Raw genomic sequence first — 21,337 nt, 5'->3', positions numbered from 1 at the left:
TCTTGCCCTTGACTGGAAATCGAACCCCTGACCCTCTCGTCCACAGATCAATACTCTGAAAGAATAAAAGAATGTTACAAAATGCACAGGCCCAGCTGCCAGGCCTAATTGCCTGTTTTAGCTCAACTCCCCAGGCTCCCCCCCCCCACTAGAGATAGGAACAGAGGGAAAGACGCCCTCCCTGAGGAGGTTCCAGGAGATAGCCCCAACAAAGGGCAGGCTTCAATCAACCATTGAGATAAACAGGTTGTAAAAACACCAAGCGGGAGTGCCTTATCCCTATCAAGACACAAACCAGACCCCTTTGGAATTCCTTTGTTCTCCTCTTACCCTCCTGCATGCCACCCCTCCCTGATGTGTGATTTTTGCATATAAAAAGATGAAAAACCCCTGACTGGGCGCCCATCTCCTCTGCTCCTGCGTGAGTATGAGCTGAGCCCCAGCGCGCTGGAATAAAACCTCTTGCAGTTTGCATCAAGGGACGTCTCCTGCGGTTGATTGGGGTCGCCGTCGGTCGGTGGGACGGAGTGGGTTCCCTCTCCGGGGTTCTCACAACTCTAACCACTGAGCAATACTTGGCCAGCGTCAGAGATATCCTCTTAATCACATTTCAGTGGTAATGTTAAAATGTGAGAATTATATCTTAGGTATGAGTAAATATAGGAAACACAATTATATTTAAACTAGCTAGTTAACATCACTGCTAGCCTTACTAGTTCAATTTCATTAAAATTTTATAATTCAGAGATTACAAAGGTTGATGCCAGTGTTACTATAGCCTTGGGGCATAGGTGATTTAGGCTGCCTCCTGCAGATCTAGGGCCCCTCTAGGGTAGAGGACTAATTAAAGTTGTTTTCCACCTATATCTTATTATGAATAATGGCTAAGTAGCTACAAGGGACTTCAGCAGGACTTGCCAAGTAAGTTCTGATGTTCAGTAAATAATACACTAGTAATGCATATGTCATTCACTCATTCATTCATTCATAAGTAAGTCATACAAGACATACAGAAACATTAATATACCTTTCAACTTAAAAATACAAACAGCCGTCACAGAAAATATTTTATAGAATTTTTATTAAAAATAAAAATACCCATTATTCTCAAGACACATTTTATTTTGTTTAGGATATGAGAAAATAAATAGAACATAAATTATAACATAGCAATAGTAATAAGTCAATCATTACTGATGGCTTACTCAATACATTAAATGTACTAAATGTTAAATACTTTATCTAGTATTTCTCATTTAAACTTCTCACAAGTTGAATCAATTGAAGTAGTACCTACTATTATTCTTATTTTACAGATCAGGAAACTCATACTTAAAGGTCAAGAAACTTGTTGAGATCTCATAGCTACATAATCTCTACATAAACTGCCCTCTATAATTAGAACTTTTTCTCGTTTTTGTATTTAATTCTACATTTGTGGAATTCTCTTAATATCAGGAAATTTTGTAAATATAAAATCATACAGTTAGATTTTTACCATGACATTTAATATTATTTTAAAGTATCTGCCTCTTATTCACAACAACTCAATGATGTGGTAGACATAAAAATCATGTGATGCTATTAATTCCATAACAACCTTGAAATATACTGATGAACAAATCATTCAAACTCTGTTCTCTAGTTTCCTCATCCTAAAAGGGTACTAATAATATTTGCCTTATAGTGGTATTATAAAAATCAAATAAATTTTCAAAAGCATTTTGGAAAATTACCAATCTCTGTGCAAGGTAAAGTATTAGTACATATCCTCCAGAAAACTCTCTGTCAAATTAAAACAATAGCTCATGGAAGTCAGGAAAGTGGTTCCCCTTGACACAGCATGGGAAAATGTTGAGTAATGTGTGACAAGAATAGGGGAGGTGCTTTGGGAATGTTGGTAATGCTGTTCATTGGTTTTGGATTAGTTAAAATTTATAAATATTTATTGAGTTGAACATTTGTATGTACTTTTCTGATGTACAATTTTAAAAGATGGTTAAATAAACAAAAAACTCAGGATACTATTTGGCATTAACTAATAGTTATTGCTTGATGACGTGGGAAGAAGTAAATAGAACCATCATGTGATTTGGACATGAAAGGAACAGAAATTTTCAAAGCACTGGATAATTGAGGATGAGAAAAATAAAAGAATCCATGGTGACTCATAGGCTTTGAACTAAAACAATTACATGAATGGTGGTGCCATTTACTAAAATGGGGCTGACGCAGGGAACAATGGTTTGGCAAGTTTGCAGGTTGGGATGGGGGAAAAGGGATCAAGAGTTCTGTTCAGGACATTTTTAAACTTGAGATTCCTATCAACATAATCTTTTTAATCCATCATTGTCTAAACTCTAGTGTCTCCTTGCCTGGGCCCTACATAATAAACTTCCAGGGCTGTTTCTGTCTTCATGAGGCAGAGAACTGGTGGCCTCAGGGGATTGGATTATGTGATCTTGTTTGCTTTTTGCTTCCTAAAGGCTACAGAGCAATTAGATCTCTTAAGCGTTATATCAAAAACGGTGACCACACTAGATAAGAACTCTCAGAACACAAGCATGGTGGCCAGGACATAAATCACAAAATAAAAAGCAAGTTTTATGAAAGAAAGTTAAGTCATTTTTGAAGAAACCATGATGTTAATGTCAATTTTTTTTCATTAACAACAGATAAAAATTTTCATCACTAGAACCTACCATCAAAGAGCCTGTCAATAATGTTGTAACCAGCCCGAAGATCTGATAAAGAAAACTCATAAAATTTGGTCCAACCCTATATAAAGAAAATTTAAAAGTATTAAAGAACTATAAGCAGTGTTCAAAGATACACACACACACACACACACACACACACACACACACATCATAGTCCTTACATAACTTAAAAACAATGTTCAATACATGCTAAAAATCCAATTCTAACAATTTTTAATAAAATAAACAATGAAGCTAAAGTAATAGTCATATTTTAAAACAAAAGTATTTATCTCCATAGCATGGAAAATACTTTATAATACCATAAAGCTGTTATCATTGAAATATGTGGCAATAGAGTTATAGAGAGAGAACAAATTGGCATAGTAAATTTTGAGTCTACATACTTGGTACACATTTAGTTCCCATAATTTTAAAACTATTGTTGAAAGTATTTCATGTCCCCTTTTTTCTCCCACTGACACTATTGATCTCCCCACTCCAGGCCTCCACCACCCTATTATCTGTGTCCAAAGGTTATGCATATGTGCATACAAGTTCTTTGGTTGATCTCTTCCTACACATCCACCCACCACCAGCTTCCCTCTGAGATTGCACAGACTGTTCCATGCTTCTATGTCTCCAGATCTATTTTGTTCATCAGTTTATTTTGTCCATTAGATTACCATATGAGTGAGATTATGTGATACTTTTCTTTCTCTGACTGGCTTATTTTATTTAGCATAATACTCTCCAGGTCCCCCTCTGCTGTCTCAAAGGGTAAGAGAGCCTTCTTTTATATGGCTGCATAGTATTCCATGGTATAAATGTAACACAGCTTTTTAATCCACTTATGTACTGATGGGCACTTGGGCTGTTTCCAGATCTTAGCTATTGTAAATTGTGCTACTATGATCATAGGGGTGCATACATTCTTTCTGATTGATGTTTCGGGTTTCTTAGGGTATATTCCTAGAAGTGGGATCACTGGGCCAAATGGTATTTCCACATTTAATTTTTTGAGGAAACTCCATACTGTTTTCCACAGTGGCTGCACCAGTCTGCATTCCCACCAGCAGTGTACTAGGGTTCCCTTTTCTCCACATCCTCACCAAAACTTGCTGTTTGTAGATTTTTTTTATGGTAGCCATTCTGACTAGTGTGAGGTGGAACTTCATTGTCGTTTTAATTTACATCTCACTGATGATTCTGACTGAGCATTTTTTGCATACGTCTCTTGTCCATCTGTATGTCTGCTTTGGAGAATACATGCTAAAAAATCCACTTAGGCCCTTTGCCCATTTTTAAATTGTCTTACTTTTGTTAAGTTGTATGAGTTCCTTATATATTTTAGATATTAATCCTTTATTAGATGTGTCATTGCAAATACGTTCTCCCATCCAGTGGGCTCCCTTTTCGTTTTGTTGATGATTTATTTTGATGCAGTCCTATTTGTTTATTTTCTGCTTAGTTTCCCAAAATCTGTGCTCTTGAGAAGGTACTTGGACTCAGAATATGTGGGATTTTCAGTAGTTTTTAGACCTCCAACTGGATAGGTCAAATAAATATTTGGCTGTATAAGCTGAGAACTTAGAGAATTAGTATGAGTTGGATGTATAAATTTGGGGATCACTATTTGGATATTGTGAAAACAAAAGAGACTTAAATTACACTCACTAAGTTATATCCTATCTATATATTTAAAAGGCTAATATGCAAAGTGTCCCCTCGGGAGTTCAACAGGGAGACTGGGAGTTCGATTGCTCGCTATGATGTGATGTGTGCTGACCACCAGGGGGTGGTGCGGAACATAGTGGGCAACCAGTGGTGGCAGCGGGGCACTGAGGGAGTGAGGGAAGAAGGAGGCAGGGAGGTGGGAAGGCAGGGAACCTGATTGGCCCTGATCGCTGGCCAGGCCTAGGGACCCTACCTGTGCACAAATTTCATGCACCAGGCCTCTAGTAACATGCATAAAATAAAAGAAGTTAATTCTGCAAACCAAATATAACCCTGTAATAAGTAATCAATAAATAATCTTAGCAAAAAATAATCTTTTACTAACATGAGAAATAAAACCTGAGTTGAATTAATAGTGGATCTTTACTAATGAAAGTTGGCATTTAAGAAAAAAAAAAAAAGCAAAACCAAATGAGGAAAATAAGCAAAATAGAGAAGTTATAGAAATACATATCTGTATGACCTGGTCTCTATTAATTAATGGTATTCTCTTTATTATTTGCTTTAACTCCAATTTTATGATTTTCATGAGATCAAACTTAGAGTGTTAAAAATATGCCATTTTCAATTTGTGTATATGAAAGTGAATTGCTATATTATCTATTAGGGGCATTTGGTATTTATAATATTTATGAATTTTAAAAAATACACATATATTTTGACCCAAACATTTCACATTTAGAAATTGGCCATCAAAAACAAATGCCAAAAGAGGCAAGTATAGGCAAGTATTTTGTAATAGCAAAGGTAGAAAAGAATACACATGCTCAATCAGCAATATAAAACTGCTCGAAAATACATTATTGACATAATGAACATAAATATTTTTAAATTAAATATATATATATAGGCACTAACACTTAAAAATCTCTAAAATGCATTGGTTATTAAAACAAGCTACAGAACTATATTTGTAATGTGCTACCATTTGAGTAAAAAAAGAACATGAATTTATATAAATACATAAAATATGTTTGCATATTAATTTAATACTTCTTAGGGACACCCCAAAAATAGTGAAGAGTTGATGCCCTGGGAATAGATACAAGATAGCAGGAAGACAGAATGGGGAAGTCTACAGTTTTTTAAATATTTTTATTGATTTCAGAGAGGAAGGGAGAGGGAGAGAGAAACATCAATGATGAGAGAGAACCTTGATCGGCTGCCTCCTGCATGCCCACTACTGGGGATCGAGCCCAGAGCCCACAACCCAGGCATGTGCCCTTGACCAGAAACGAACCCGAGACCTTTTAGTCTGCAGGCTGACACACTATCCAATGAGCCAAACCAGCTAGGGCAGGAAGTCTAAATTTTAATAGCAAACTTTTTCGTAGGTTTTTAATTTGTAGTATATCATTTAATAAAAAATAAAATCTAATTTCATTTTTAAAATACAATTTTTCTTTTTTTAAAAATATATATTTTATTGATTTTTTACAGAGAGAGGGAGGGAGAGGGATAGAGAGTTAGAAACATCGATGAGAGAGAAACATCGATCAGCTGCCTCCTACGCACCTCCTACTGGGGATGTGCCCACAACCAAGGTACATGCCCTTGTCCAGAATCGAACCTGGGACCATTCAGTCCGCAGGCCGATGCTCTGTCCACTGAACCAAACCGGTTAGGGTGAATTTTTCTTTTCTTAATAACAGTGCATCATTATCACTATACTTCATTTGTCCATCAGGATTAACTGATCCATTAGTGCAAGGGAAAATGTCAGAAAAATTAGGGGTAAAGGCTTTAGGCAGCGGTTCTCAACCTGTGGGTCGCGACCCCTTTGGCAGTCAAACGACCCTTTCACAGGGCTTGCCTAAGACCATCCTGCATATCAGATATTTACATTATGATTCATAACAGTAGCAACATTACAGTTATGAAATAGCAACGAAAATAATTTTATGGTTGGGTCACAACATGAGGAACTGTATTTAAAGGGCCAGAAGGTTGAGAACCACTGCTTTAGAGAAAGGTGGGCCTGGCCATTTCCAACCTCTGTATTTTTTTAGGTGTAATTCCTTCAGCAAGCTAATTATCATTGAGATCCATTGTCTTATTTTGTAAAATGAGAAAATTAAGCATACTCTCCCCATAAATGTAGTATGTAAATTATATGAATTAACACACTCCTGTTATTATTTGCTACTTCATGAGTTTGACAAATTTCTGACAGACTATGTGTTAAGCACTTTTGAACATACACTATTTCATTTAATCCTCACAATAAATATAAGCATAATTATTATTCCCAACCCAAGTCTGTAACTTCATAACCTATGCCCTGATATTGACATGTACCTGAAACAGCGAGAGGGAATAAAAAAGAGGCAGGTAGAGAGGGAAATTTGAGGAAAGATTATTTGAACAGAAGTAGACAAAGTTGAAAAAGGGCGGGAAAATTTTAAAGATGAAAGAATGATGCAATTGGTGGCTAAGATAGGCATTTGACAAGCAGGACAAATCATTGGTACCAGCTAGGGCTGCCATGGCAATGTGGTCTGCATGTGGTAACAGGAACAGGTAGGGCCTATGTGAGAAAGAGCTTGATGAATTCAAAGACCATAAGAAGTCGTGTGTGCCTGAGGTGGAAAGAACAAGTGGGAACAGGGGCCTGAGAGAAGGTTGAAGACATGGGAAAATTTTTCCTTTTGGACCATGGTAAGAAATGTACATATTTTCCTCCAAATACAATAGAAAGATATTTGGTGGGTTTAAGAACAGCAACAAAATAATCAATTTTATATATTAAAAAATTCTGGCTGCTAAATGTAAAAAGTTAGAAGAGTTGGAAGGCTATCTTAGAAAATAGTACAGGTGAGAGGAGATAAGGCTTAGAAAAATGGGAAGGAAATATGATGAACTTTTAGAAAGTACTAGTAGAATCAATAGGACCTGATAATGAACTGGATAGGGAGACTAAGAAAACAACGTCAAGAACAATCCTAGGTTACTTTGGAAAATTGGACAGATACATGCAAAAAAAGGAAACTAGACCACCAACTTACATCATATACAAGAATAAACTCAAGATGGATAAAAGACTTAAATGTAAGTCGGGAAACCATAAAAATCCTAGAAGAAACCTTAGGCAGCAAAATCTCAAACTTCTCTCATAGCAATATGTTTATCGATACATCTCCTAGGCCAAAGGAAACCAAGGAGAAAATAAACAAATGGGACTACATCAAAATGGAAAACTTCTGCACTGCAAAATAAACCATCAAGAAAATGAAAAGGGAGCCCACTGTATGGGAGAACATTTTGGCAATGATACATCTGATAAGGGTTTAATTTCCAAAATATATAAGGAACTCATACAACTTAACAAAAGGCAGGCAAACAATCCAATAAAAAAGTGGACAAAGGACCTAAATAGACACTTCTCCAAAGGAGGACACAGATAGCCTAGAGACAAAATAAAAACCTTCTGCACAGCAGAAAAAACAATCAACAAAATGAAAAGAGCACAGTGTATGAAAGAACATATTTGGCAATGATACATCTGATAAAGGGTTAATATCCAAAATCTATAAGGAACTCATACAACTTAACAAAAGGAAGACAAACAACCCAATTAAAAAATGGGCAAATAACCTAAATAGACACTTCTCCAAAGTGGACATACAGATGGCCAAGATACACATGAAAAAATGCTTAAAGTCACTGATCAGAGAGATGCAAATGAAAACGACAATGAGATATCACCTCACACCTGTCAGAATGGCTACCATCAACAAATCAACAAACGACAAGTGCTGGCGAGGATGTGGAGAAAAAGGAACCCTCGTGCACTGCTGGTGGGAATGCAGACTGGTGCTGCCTCTGTGGAAAACAGTATGGAGTTTCCTCAAAAAATTAAAAATGGAACTGCTATTTGACCCAGTGATCCCACTACTAGGTATATATCTTAAGAAAGCAGAAACAGCCCTGACAGGTTTGGCTCATTGGATGGAGCGTCAGCCTGTGGACTGGAAGGTCCCAGGTTTGATTCCAGTCAAGGGCATGTACCTTGGTTGCGGGCACATCCCAGTAGGGGGTGTGCAGGAGGCAGCTGATCAGTGGTTCTCTCATCGATGTTTCTAACTCTCTATCCTTCTCCCTTCCTCTCTGTAAAAAATCAATAAAATATATTAAAAAAAAAAAGAAAGCAGAAACACCAATCAGAAAGAATATATGCGCCGCTTTGTTCACAGCAGCACAATTTATAATAGCTAAGAGATTTGGAAACAGCCCAAGTGCCATCAGCAGATAAGTGGATAAAAAAGCTGTGGCACATCTACACAATAGAATACTAAATGGCTGTAAAAAAGAAGGAACTCTTTTTTTTTTTTTTTTAAATATATTTTATTGATTTTTTACAGAGAGGAAGGGAGAGAGATAGAGAGCTAGAAACATCGATCAGCTGCCTCCTACACATCCCCCACTGGGGAAGTGCCCACAACCCAGGTACATGCCCTTGACCGGAATCGAACCTGGGACCTTTCAGTCCACAGGCCGATGCTCTATCCACTGAGCCAAACCGGTTTCGGCAAAAAGAAGGAACTCTTAACATTGGCAACTGTATGGAGGGACCTGGAGATTATTTTGCTACGCGAAATAAGCCAGAGAAAGACAAGTGTCAGATGGTCTCACTTATAATATGGAATCTAATAAACAAAATAAACTGATGAACAAAATAGATCCTGAGACATGGAAATATGGAACAGACTGACAAATATGAGAGGGAAGGGGAATGGGAGGGAAGGAAGAGATTAACCAAAGAAATTATATGCATATATGAACCCATTCATACAGACAATAGTGAGGTGAAGGCCTCGGGGAGGGGGGCAGGCAGGAGTAGGGTGAAGGGGGGTCAATCAGAGTAAAAAGGAGACATCTGTAATACTTTCAATAATAAAGATAAATTTTTTTAAAAGTAAATGAATATCAATGCCTTTTATCAAGCGGGATATGCTAAAGAAAAGGCAGGTATGGGGAATTCAGTAGTTGATCTTTGAGATACCTGTTAGACATAAAACTATAAAAATTATGCCTAACAATCACTGAAGGCTTATGATGGTTAATTCATTGTCCTAAACATTTTAATTCAAAGAAATATGAACTAGACTACTATATACAATTCAGGAGATTAACATAATAGATTATGAATCAAGAGCCACATTATGAAGTAATCCCAGCCATTTATACTAAACTAAAAAAATATATATACAACTTATAATATATCCAAGACTAATCCTACTTACCTGTGGAATATAATTTCTTCTCTCTTGACATGCAGCATGAAACCATGCAAAACTGAAGAGAGCATTAGCTCTATGTAGATTACCATTTTTGCTAATTTGCTCAGGAGTCCAAGATTCATAAGTACGCATTAAATTCTTCTTTAAACCTGGAGGTGACTAAAGAAAGGACAATAGACATCATATTATTTAAAAATAAAGTAAAACAAAATAGTATTTAACACATTTGAGAACATATTGTAATGAAAAAAACTTTACAGCATTACCAACTTGACTTAAATTATTTTATTACTGTGTTATTTCAAAATGTACAAATATAAAACTCCTTACACCTAATAGTTCATCTCTAGTATAAATCCAAAATAATTTTTGCAATTAAAAAACCCTATAAACCAACAATATTCAAAATAACCAATTAAGTTTTATATGATCATTAAGGTATTTGACCGAAATGATTTCCAACATAAAAATACATACAAATAATTCAACTAATTACTTAAAGAATGTCTGCTACAAAGAACAGTCATTCCTTTTGCAATCCTTTTCATTGTTTTTTTTTTCTTAAATAAAAAATTGTATTTAAAAGTAAAAGAAAAATACTATTGATTTACTAAGTATATATGCAAATTTTCACTTTTAAAATGAAAATGTTGTCCTGGTTGGTGTAGCTCAGTTGGTTGAGCATTGTCCCATGCACCCAGAGTTTGCCAGTTCAGGACACATGCCCCAGTTGTGGGCTCCAATCAATGTTTCTCTCTCTTTCTTCCCCTCACCCCTCCTCTATCTCTAAAAATCAATAAAAACAGATTTAAAATAAATAAATTGAAAATATCTGTTTATGATACATTTATAAAATATTATCATAGAATAGGCAAATTTTTCTGAGAACTATTCAGTAAAACAAGAGATTAGCCTGGCTAGTGTGGTTCAAAGGTTGAGTGTCAACCCTTGAACCAAGAGGTTACTGGTTCGATTCCTGGTCAGGGCATATGCCTGGTTTCCGGCGCAACCCCAGAGGGGGACATGCAGGAGGCAGCCGATTGATGGTGTTTTTCATTGGTATTTCTATCTCTCTATCCCTCTCTCTAAAAAAAAATCAATAAAACATATTTTTTTAAAAATAAATAAATAAAACAAGAGATGAATAGGAAACTGAACCACCACTTGGAGTTTTTAAAGATACTATTCTAAAGATTAGGCAAAATGGATAAGTTATATATAATTTTTAAAAATCATACACAAATACAGACTATTTGAAAAATAACAAAGTGAAAACATTAATATGTCAAATTATGTGTTAAGAACAAGGATATACTCCACTACAATGTCAGAAACTTAAACTAATTTCAATATTAATGCAAGTAAATATAAAGCAATTAAGCATTCAACATAAGAAATCAGCAAAGACAAATACAAATCTAAGGAAAGCATTAAGAAGTAAAAACAAAGAAAAAAGTAGCAAATTCAGTGAACAGAAAAGACAAGTATGACAATGGTTATTTGAAATAAATTTTTAAAAACACAACTAATCAAAAAAGAAAAGAAATGTAACAATTTTTAAAAATTATAATTATGTGTGCATATATATCGCAATAATTTTGAACATAATGCACTATGATATTTCCTAGCATAAAATTATCTACATTGATACAAGAAATAGCAAACTCACAAGTGCTTAAATAAAACGGAAAATTTTTAAGAAAATGTAATGAAATTACCTCCAAAATAGGATCTTGGATAAGGCTGAACTTTAAAACATTCAAGGAACATTTTTCCTAATATATTAACTCTTCATTAATTGAAATATTTACTGTATTCTTCCTACATTCCAGGTATTATATGATAAGGACAAAAAAAGAAAAAAAATAGATCCCACCCTTATGGCTCATGCAACCCAGTTCTAGAATGTAGTTTAGTAGCAGAGTATAAGGGGAGAGTGGCTGGAGAAGATTCTGCTGTATCCTACACTAAAAAATGGTTAAAATGACAAATTTCATGTTATATGTCTTTTATTATGATAAAACAACAAAAAATATAAAGTAAAATTGGAAGAAAAATTTAAATGTATTTTTATAAATGCCATCATATGATATTACATATTTATGTACTAGAGGCCCAGTGCACGGATTCGTGGGTCCCTTGGCATGGCCTGCGGGGATTGGGCCACCGGCAGTCCAACTGCCCAGGCTCCTGCCTGCTGCTCCTGCTCACCCCAGTCCTGCTGCGCCTGCTACCACCACTGCTCGGTAGGCTCACTGCCACTTCATTGCAGTCTCCGGCTGTGGTGACCAGCCGTGAGCCCTGCGTCTGGCACCTGTTGGTCAGCTGAGTGGCACTCCCGCTGTGGGAACACACTGACCACCAGGGGGCAGATCCTGCATTAAGCGTCTGCCCCATGGTGGTCAGTGCACATCATAGCAATCGGTCAAACAGTCAAATGGTTGCTTAGGCTTTTATATATAGAGATATTATACCTCACCTAAAGGTAAAGGGAAGTTATGCATAACAGACAGTTGTTTACAGAGCTTTGGAAGGCATGTAGAGATTGCTGCACTTAGACAACTAGTGGTTCAAGTTTTAAATCTTACCTCATAGGTTATTTTCAAACTTGACTGTAATAAAATAGGAGTAAAGTTGGGGTGAACTTCTGCAGTGAGCCAAAGACGAAAGGTATCTTTTGGTTGAAGAGTATTCAACTCCTTGTTTATAAAACAACAACAATAAAAATCTACTTAAATACATACGCAAATTTCCATTTTATAAATATACTATTACTAAGTAATTTTTTTACTAAAATCTTTCTGTGATATCCTGATATATTTCTTCATGTTCTGATTATATTTATTTTAAATATACATCTTCTCTATTATTAGCTTGGATAAGGTAAGAATTTGGACCTAAACCTAGGCCATCAGGCTTGAACTCCAAATTCTGTCACCACTTGTTATTTGACCTTGGGTTCTATGAGTTACACCATCGATAAGCAAGGATACTAGTAGTACCTACCTCATACTATTAAGAAAAACACTTAAGCCCTAACCGGTTTGGCTCAGTGGATAGAGCGTCGGCCTGCGGACTGAAAGGTCCCAGGTTCGATTCCAGTCAAGCGCACATACCTTGGTTGCGGGCACATCCCCAATAGGGGGTGTGCAAGAGGCAGCTGATTGCTGTTTCTCTCTCATCGATCTTTGTAACTCTCTATCCCTCTCCCTTCCTCTCTGTAAGAAATCAATAAAAAAAAAAAAGTATTTAAAAAAAAAAGAAAAAGAAAAACACTTAAAACTGTCTAATACCTAGTAAGTGCAAAGTAAGTATTAGCTATAATTGCTGTGCCTAAGTTGATAGTCATCTTTTAGGCCTTCAGATTCTCATTGCTTTAGTTCATGCTTCCAGGAAAGTTGTATAGTGATTAAAATGTATCAATTAGTGTATCATATTGCATATGATAGAAATTGAAAACTTAACCAAACAAATTCATCTGTCCATGCTGCATGCTTTACACTATTCAATTTTTTATGCCTATGTCTTTACTCAACATGTGCTTTCTGCCTGTTATTCTCTTTATAACCTGATGAATTCTTACCCATTTGTCAAAATATTATTTAAACATAATATCTTAGGGGAATATCTTCTTTAACTCTTCACTTGAACAATCCTAAGCAGAATTAATGAATTAATTTTACATTCTGTAAATTATCTTCTATAGTATGAATCACACTACATATTAATTACTAATGTGTTCTCTCTCTTCTAAACTAAGTTCTTAGAGAAAAGGTACAAATTTTTATGTAACCAGTACCTAGGACATTTCTTGGCTTTTTTCTGTACTCAGCAAGTGTTTATAGAATGAATTAATGAATATTGATAAATACTGATAACTCTAAAAAATATTGATAAATACTGGTAGCTCTAAAAAAGAATGAAGTCTAAAATTATTTTAATAAATACATGTGTAAATACTAACATTCATTAGTAATGTGAAATTTTATAATTAAGATGACCAAAAAATGGCAAAAAAAGTGACCATAAAAAATATTGTTCTTGCTTAAAATCCTATGAAATAAAATGTGCCTATACCTAATAACGATTTAAAAATGTAAAGTTTTAAAATGTAAGTTTTATAATGTCAAACTATAAAGCTTTGCCTTGGGTTAGCATGTTTTGTAAAAAAATTAATAGAAACAATGTATTTGTGACATAGTTGGATAAATAAATTTGTAAATTTATATCCAAATAATTCATACAAACTTCCCAAAAGAAGAGTAAATTTTTACAATTTTTTAAACTTTTGTAATATAATCTACCCTATATACTTCAAAAATTCTAATTAAGTAATCAGTTTAATTATATTTTATATAAATTAATAGCTATCAATATACTGTTTAGAACAGAAAGCAAGATTCTAGTATTCACAAGTCTTCTTTACACATTTTAAAACATCATTCATCAGACATAAAATTTATCTTTCCATACATTAGTAATTTTTACAGAATATTGTATTAGTAATGAATATTTAAATATTGATATAAACAGCAGTTTCAAAATCTATACGTTTTGTTGATTATAAGTGAAGAATCATCATGTCCATCGATTCATTTACTCAGTCATTAACTCGTTCCTCAAAGATTTATTGATTACCTATGTTGCGTAAGGTGCTACAGCTGCTATCTTATTAGGACTATACACATTTTTAACACATCACACAACTCTGCTAGGGCCTCCCTCAAGCCACTCTATTCTGTTTGATTCTGTTCCAAATAATACTTCTCTCAGATTAATTAAATTAATTAATTATTAATTCCTCTGCTAAGGACCTCCTTTGACTATGTCCAAGGACAAAAGTTCCAAGCTCTTTGCAAGGTTCTCAGGGTATTCCGGAACCTAGCCCTTTCCTAGACATCTAACTCCATTGCCCCACACTCCCCTACCAAGCCCGTCTAGTATATTCAAGGACAGCTTCTTTCCTTGTACTGGGCATGAACATAATAGTCGTCGAGGTTGATCTGGGTTTGCATTTAAAACTACCCAGCAATTTGTTTCATCTTAAGATAATTTTCATGTTGGGGCCCCTGAGTTAAGGGAAATGGTTATTTCGGATTACATCATGGTTGTCTTAGCAACTAGGCTGTTTGTTCTACAGGTCCCTCTAAATGTGTCTACATCTTTTCTCCCCATACAGGCACAACAAAACAACAGCGTAAAGAAAAAGTTATGTTATATATTACATAGATATACAGTCCTTAAAGCACTTCCTTATTTTTCTTCTGAAAAAAATTCTCTAAGTCTCCCTTCAGTCATGATTAATAATTTCCTGGCTTTCCTTAAATGCCTTTAAAAACACATTTTTATTGACTTCCTACTAAAAGATCCATCTTGGTCTGTACACATGTACATATTTTAAAAGAAAATACTTAACAGATTTCAAATTTCTCAAATACTAATTTTTAAAATATCATAAATGATGCATGATATATTTTAATGCTGTTGTCCCTTGAATATTACTGAATTGTGTATATTAGATGTACAGGGTATGCCCCCCAAAACGTATATACACTTTAACAGCTGATAAATCAATTTTGAAACTGAAATGTATTTTAATAAACACTGCCTTTGTAATTATTCAAAGTTTGTATATACATTTTTGGGGAGACATCCTATATTATTTGTACATCTATTGAATCTACCTTTTCCAGAACGGGCAGCCAAGATACCACAAGATGTAAGTTTTTCAAACAGAGCCAATCTCCATTCTGAGCACATTCTTTTAGCATTTGAATTGCTAAATCAGCTTGACCTTGACCCATGGCAATCTGCAGAAACAAAACAAAACAAAAAACTAAAAAACAAATCTCATAACATGTTGTAACATGCAATCAGGGTTCTCAGTTTTTAATAGAATATATCAGACTCCATAGTTTTCTATTTACTAAAATATATTATTATTATTATTACAGGTTTGCAAGCTATAAAACAGTATAAAATAATTGAATAATCTTTTGTTCCTTATCCCACCATTTCCTGTAATTTTTACCCTCTCAAAAGAAAGGCCTTAAATTTTATTTTTAATGTAACTATAGTCTCATCGAATACTTTGAAATTTACTTCTCTGAATTTCTCCAACATTGCATATATGTGACTCTCAACCTACTGGTCTAGCTATTTAACTGTCTCATTCACTGGCTGGCCTTTCATCATCTAGCAAATCCTAACATGTCAGTGAGCCTCAAGACTACACTCAGCCCTCTGGTCCTCTATTGTTTCTCAGAGAGAGGAGATAGGAGGAGAGAGGAAATGAGAAAAGAGGAGGGGAGAAATTAAAGGAAGAGAGGGAATGAGAATCCTGACCTCACCGGAATTCCATTCCAATTTTTTCAATCCCTTTAGTCCATCTGCACTTAGAACATTCATGTAGCAGAAGAGGCCACCTTATACAATAGAAACTTCATAGAATTAAAAGTATTCGAGCAGAAGCGGTTTGACTCCAGATTGTATTCAGGACTTAAGATTTCTCTATTATTAAAAGGCTTGGACAAGGTGACTACTTCAGTCTAAGGTTCTTTAAAATGTAGTCAAGAATCTAATATGGCTACATGCCTCTTACTATATCAAGTCTAAAATACTCCATGTTTTTTAAGGACAATTAATATAATACTTGTATATTAATATAGCTATATCTGTGTACATATGTATATACTTTATAAGTATACATATATTGGGAATCCTGGCTCTAATACTTTACTAGGTACATAGTCAAAACATTTATATAAATGGCAAACTATTTTAGAGAGAGAAGGAGGGAGGGAGAAAGAGAAAATTTTGTTTTTCAATTAGACTATAAAGTCTTTGAGAGTGGGAACAATGTCTAATTCATTGCAAACTAAAGCATACAATAAAACAGGTAATAAATACTCATTTGTTTTTTTAAAATATTTTTATTGGTTTTAGAGAGAAAGGGAAAGAGAGATAGAAACATCAATGATGAGAGAGAATCATTGATTGGCTGCCTCCTGCACGCCTCCCAATGAGGATCAAGGCAGCAACTTGGGCATATGCCTTGACTGGGAATCAAACCGTGACCTCCTCGTTCATAGGTCCATGCTCAACAACTGAGTCACAACCAATCGGGCTTCTTTCTTTTTTAATTTCTTTTTTTTTATTTTCAAGGTCTACTAGTAACCTGGAACTAGCAAATAGGAGGGATGTGAAACAAATACTGGTTGAACTGTTTCAATGCACATACTAGTTTGCCATTTATTTAGTTTTTTGTTTTTATTAATCCTCACCCCAGGATATTTTTTCCTTTGATTTTTAGAAATAGTGGAAAGGAGGGATGGAGAAGAGAAAGTGGGAGAGAGTGGGGGAGAGAGAGAGAGAGAGAGAGAGAGAGAGAGAGAGAGAGAGAGAGAGAGAGAGAGAGAGAGAAACACTGATGTGAGAGAGATACATCGATCGTTTGCTTCCTACACATGTCCTTTACCGGGAATCAAACCCAGACCCTTCAGTCCACGGGCCAGTGCTCTATCCACTGAGCCAAATCAATGATGGTTAGTTTGTCATTTTAAATGAAATGAAGGAATGTACAACATAATCAGAGTAAAAGGACATTTTGCTGAACTGAAATGGTAACTCAAAATAGAAAATTCAAAAGTTTCCATAAGTCATAAGTTATGTGAAAACACCTTAAAGGTTCATGAATCCTTAGGAGATATTGTAAGAAAATAAGTTTTAAAGCACAGCAGGAAAATGAAAAGCACACCAAAAGAGAAAAACACACCAGTTTCTTAAATAAAAAAATAATTTGCACTAATATGTTATTAGACTTAACATATATATTCAGCATAGTAACAAAATTTTTAAATAACAGAAGTATAAATAATATACATATTTAAAGGTTCTCCTACATTAAACAATTTTGCAAGCTCAGTACACAAAACTCAAGAAGTTTAAATACTCAAACCTACTGTGAATGCAAATAGTTTTATCTTTCTACTAACAATGCAACCTATAGAAACAGGCTCCCCTTCCTCAAGACACCTTATTGATAATTGAATACTATTCTAATAAGTATGTTAACATAATAAGGACTAAATAAAATTTCTAAAAGTTAGACTGTGCAAAATGTGCACAACTGAGCCTAACTGATATTTTGCCATCATCTATTTATGTTCCTCAAAACACTCTCTTCATTTTTGGTTGCTGTGAAATATTTGCTTTTTAAATCATTATTATTTTCCCAATGAAAAAGGTTTACTTATTTATTTGTTAAAAATTGAGGGTAAATCGATTTTCAAACTTGCATGCAAACTGAACTGAAAAAAGTAGGTAATCTGAACAAATTAAATCTTCTAAATATACCTCAGAAAAAAATGATATTATATTAGATAATTTATTTTAAATTTATATACTTCTTTTATTTCAGTTTTTGTAGGTAAATATTGTTGTGATTTGTTGTAATAGTATCCTAGTAAAATTTTAAAAATTATTCAAATGTAGTCAAATATATTAGTTCCAATTACTGCTATAACAAATTACTACAATTTAAAGCCTTAAAACGAGACAAATTTATTATCTTACCAGACTTCTGAAGGCCAGAAGTCCCACTGGTCTAAAATCAAAGTGTTTGGTTTGAAAATGAAATTAGTACTAAAAGGGCTCTTCTCTTCCCAGAGCTTCTAGGAGAGAATCTTCCCTGCCTTTTCCAGCTTCTACAAGACCCCTAGATGTGTTTGCTCTTGGCCCTCTCCTCCTCCTTCACAGCAGCAGCATAAAATGGCATTTCTCTGACCTTTGCTTCTATCATCTCATCTCTGACCTTCACTTGACCTCTTCTGCTTCCCTCTTATAAGAACCCTTGTGAATATATTGGGCCCACCTGGATGACCCAGGATAACCTCTCCAAAATTAACTTAATTACATCTGCAAAATTCCTATCACCATGTAAGGCAAGAAATCAGGAAGTGGACACGTTGGGAAAACTTTATTTGGTTTATTAAAACAAAACATGTCTGTTTCACTAATAGGATCAAGAATGTGTAAAATCAGCAGGGTAAATGCACTCACCTGGTGATAACACTCTCCGCTTCTCTCAGCATTAGCAAGTTCTTGAAGTTCCTGAGAAGGATCAGCACCGGGAGAAATAATGATCAAGATGGGTTCAATTTCTAGTGTCTCCTTGTACAAACGTTTGAGATTTAGAGGAAGTGGGGACAACTCTTTCAGACCTAAAAGACATATTAAAGAAATTTAAAAATAAAATGGTCAGAGAACTATCTATTAAAACTAATTACATAATATATAACAGAGAGTAATTACATGAATTATAATCCCATACATATTAAAGTTTCACCCTCTAAAATCATTCACACACTAGTAATAACTAAGATTAATTGAATACTTAAAGTGCCAGGCATTTTACTAAATGCTTTAGATCCTTATCATCTAATCTTTACTACACTACAAGGTATCTCAGTGACCATATTTAACAGATGGAGAAGCACAGAATCAGCATTGTGGTCTTAATATACATTTTCTCCCTACAGGAGATGACCCAGCCATCCATCCACACAGCTTTCCCTTCCTGTATGTGATAACAGAGCACCTACTCTGTGCAATGCCTATGGGGAATCAGATTTCTACATGGTCTGGTAAACAAGTTCACTGTTATGATATAGGATAAAGTTACTTCTAATGTACATGCATTAAGAGAAGAAAAAGTGGCATAGAATGAAAAGAATGTCTAGTTTGCCCGACCGGAATGGCTCAGCATTGACCTATGAACCAGGTGGTCAAGGTTTGCTTCCCAGTCAGGGCATATGCTCGGGTTTCGGGCTCTATCCGTGCAGGAGCCAACCCATCATTGATTCTTATCATTGATGTTTCTGTCTCTCTCTCCCTCTCTCTTCCTCTCTGATATCAATAAAAATATGGTTGTTTTTTTTAAAAAAAAAGAATGACTAGTTTACAGATAGAAATATATAGCTCTCAGTGTACGTTTGCTAGCCGAGTGCAAATCACTAAAACATAGTCTTGGTTTTCTTAACTATACTTGTGGCAATGTAATAAGAGGTATTTTCATTCATTCAAACATTCATTTATATAGGCACAAAATCAATACACATTCAAGACCAATTAAATGCACTGCCTGATAAAATATATCAAAGTCTTATAACTGTGCCTGGCCTTTGATTAATTTAAATGACAATAACCAATGTAATAAATAATTTAGGATATGAATGCAGAAGCATGTACAAGGACTTTCATTTTGGCTGCTGATATTAAAAACTGGGGGAAAGACATCAAGGAGTCTAACTGAGTAATTTCTGGTAGCCTTATAATGCAATTAAAGTTACAAAAATGGAGATTTACTGAAAAGGAGATTACTCAACAGAGCAGACAACATGATTCCATATTGGAATGTATACACATCTATGGGCCTAAAAAGAATAGAAAAATATATGTAAAAATATTAACCATGATTATCTCAAACTGATGGAATAACAGATCTTTATCTTTTGTTCTATATCTTCTCATAGACCTCTAATTAGATGTATTGTGTGATAAAAATGTCAAAATATATATAAATATATTTCTCATAAAATAACTATGAACTAAAATGTGTTTTATTTGGAAAATATATGCCAATATATTTAAAATTTTAAATGTGGATTACCATATCATTTCTTTTTTAAAAAATATATTTTATTGATTTTTTACAGAGAGGAAGGGAGAGGGATAGAGAGTTAGAAACATTGATGAGAGAGAAACATCGATCAGCTGCCTCTTGCATACCCCTGACTGGGGATGTGCCCGCAACCAAGGTACATGCCCTTGGCCAGAATCAAACCCGGGACCCTTCAGTCCGCAGGCCAACGCTCTATCCACTGAGCCAAACCAGTCAGGGAACCATATCATTTCTTAATTTAACAAATGTAAACTGTAAACTCCATTAAGGCAGGAATCATATCTACTTTGTTCATCATTTTCTATCCAGAGCCTACTATAAATTCAATTATTACTTCTCTGGTCAAAATTCCAGAGAAGAGAAATACAGGAGCAAAAGTATACTTACAGTTGTTCATATGGAAAATAATACAATAATTAATAAATAACAATACAAGAATAAACTCTGTTTCACGTTCTCACAATGGAATTTGCCCCACCCTGTATATGTTCAGTTCATTTTATACAACATTTGAAAGTACTGAAACACTTTGGATTAGAGAAAAAAATCATGAAAAATATCACACCATTTAAGATAACACAGGTGATACATTCATGTTACTTGGAATTCTCTGTTAGCCATTCATCCCACAAAACTCCAATAAAATCTCCACTGCATTTTAAGTGAACTGATTCTGTATATAATTAACAAAACCGTTGGTTTTATTAACTCAAGTAATTTTGACTCATGATACCATTATAATTGCAGTGTGAATCATTCAAAACTATTTAATAAAATTAAAGAGCCCAAAATCTTCATTGCACTGTGAATTATCATGGTATAGAACTACTTGTAAATCACTGATATTATAATCTGACCATTCCTCTGTAAAGTAAATCATTTATTTTGAAAGAAAAATAAAAAACTAAAAATAGTTAAAGAAATAATGTAAACCTTTAACATATCTTACTTAGGTAAAATATTGAGATAGTAAAAAAGAA

At 34.6% G+C, this 21,337-nt stretch overlaps 1 protein-coding gene across 3 annotated transcripts in view; it reads right to left on the bottom strand.

Moving 5' to 3' along the window:
* The window catches only part of DYNC2H1 (dynein cytoplasmic 2 heavy chain 1), a 300,856-nt gene that overhangs the window by 86,070 nt on the left and 193,449 nt on the right, over positions 1-21,337 (bottom strand). For all 3 annotated transcript variants that reach the window (XM_036324418.1, XM_036324416.1, XM_036324417.1), the window contains 5 exons: positions 18,737-18,897; positions 15,361-15,486; positions 12,265-12,375; positions 9,680-9,835; positions 2,703-2,778 (listed from right to left, as the gene is read on the bottom strand). In XM_036324418.1, the coding sequence (XP_036180311.1) occupies positions 2,703-2,778; positions 9,680-9,835; positions 12,265-12,375; positions 15,361-15,486; positions 18,737-18,897 (630 nt within the window). The remainder of the gene's footprint in view (positions 1-2,702; positions 2,779-9,679; positions 9,836-12,264; positions 12,376-15,360; positions 15,487-18,736; positions 18,898-21,337) is intronic.

The sequence above is a fragment of the Myotis myotis genome, unplaced genomic scaffold, assembly GCF_014108235.1.
Source record: "Myotis myotis isolate mMyoMyo1 unplaced genomic scaffold, mMyoMyo1.p scaffold_m19_p_10, whole genome shotgun sequence".
Taxonomy (NCBI): Eukaryota; Metazoa; Chordata; class Mammalia; order Chiroptera; family Vespertilionidae; genus Myotis; species Myotis myotis.
This window is presented reverse-complemented; position numbering and strand designations above follow the sequence as displayed.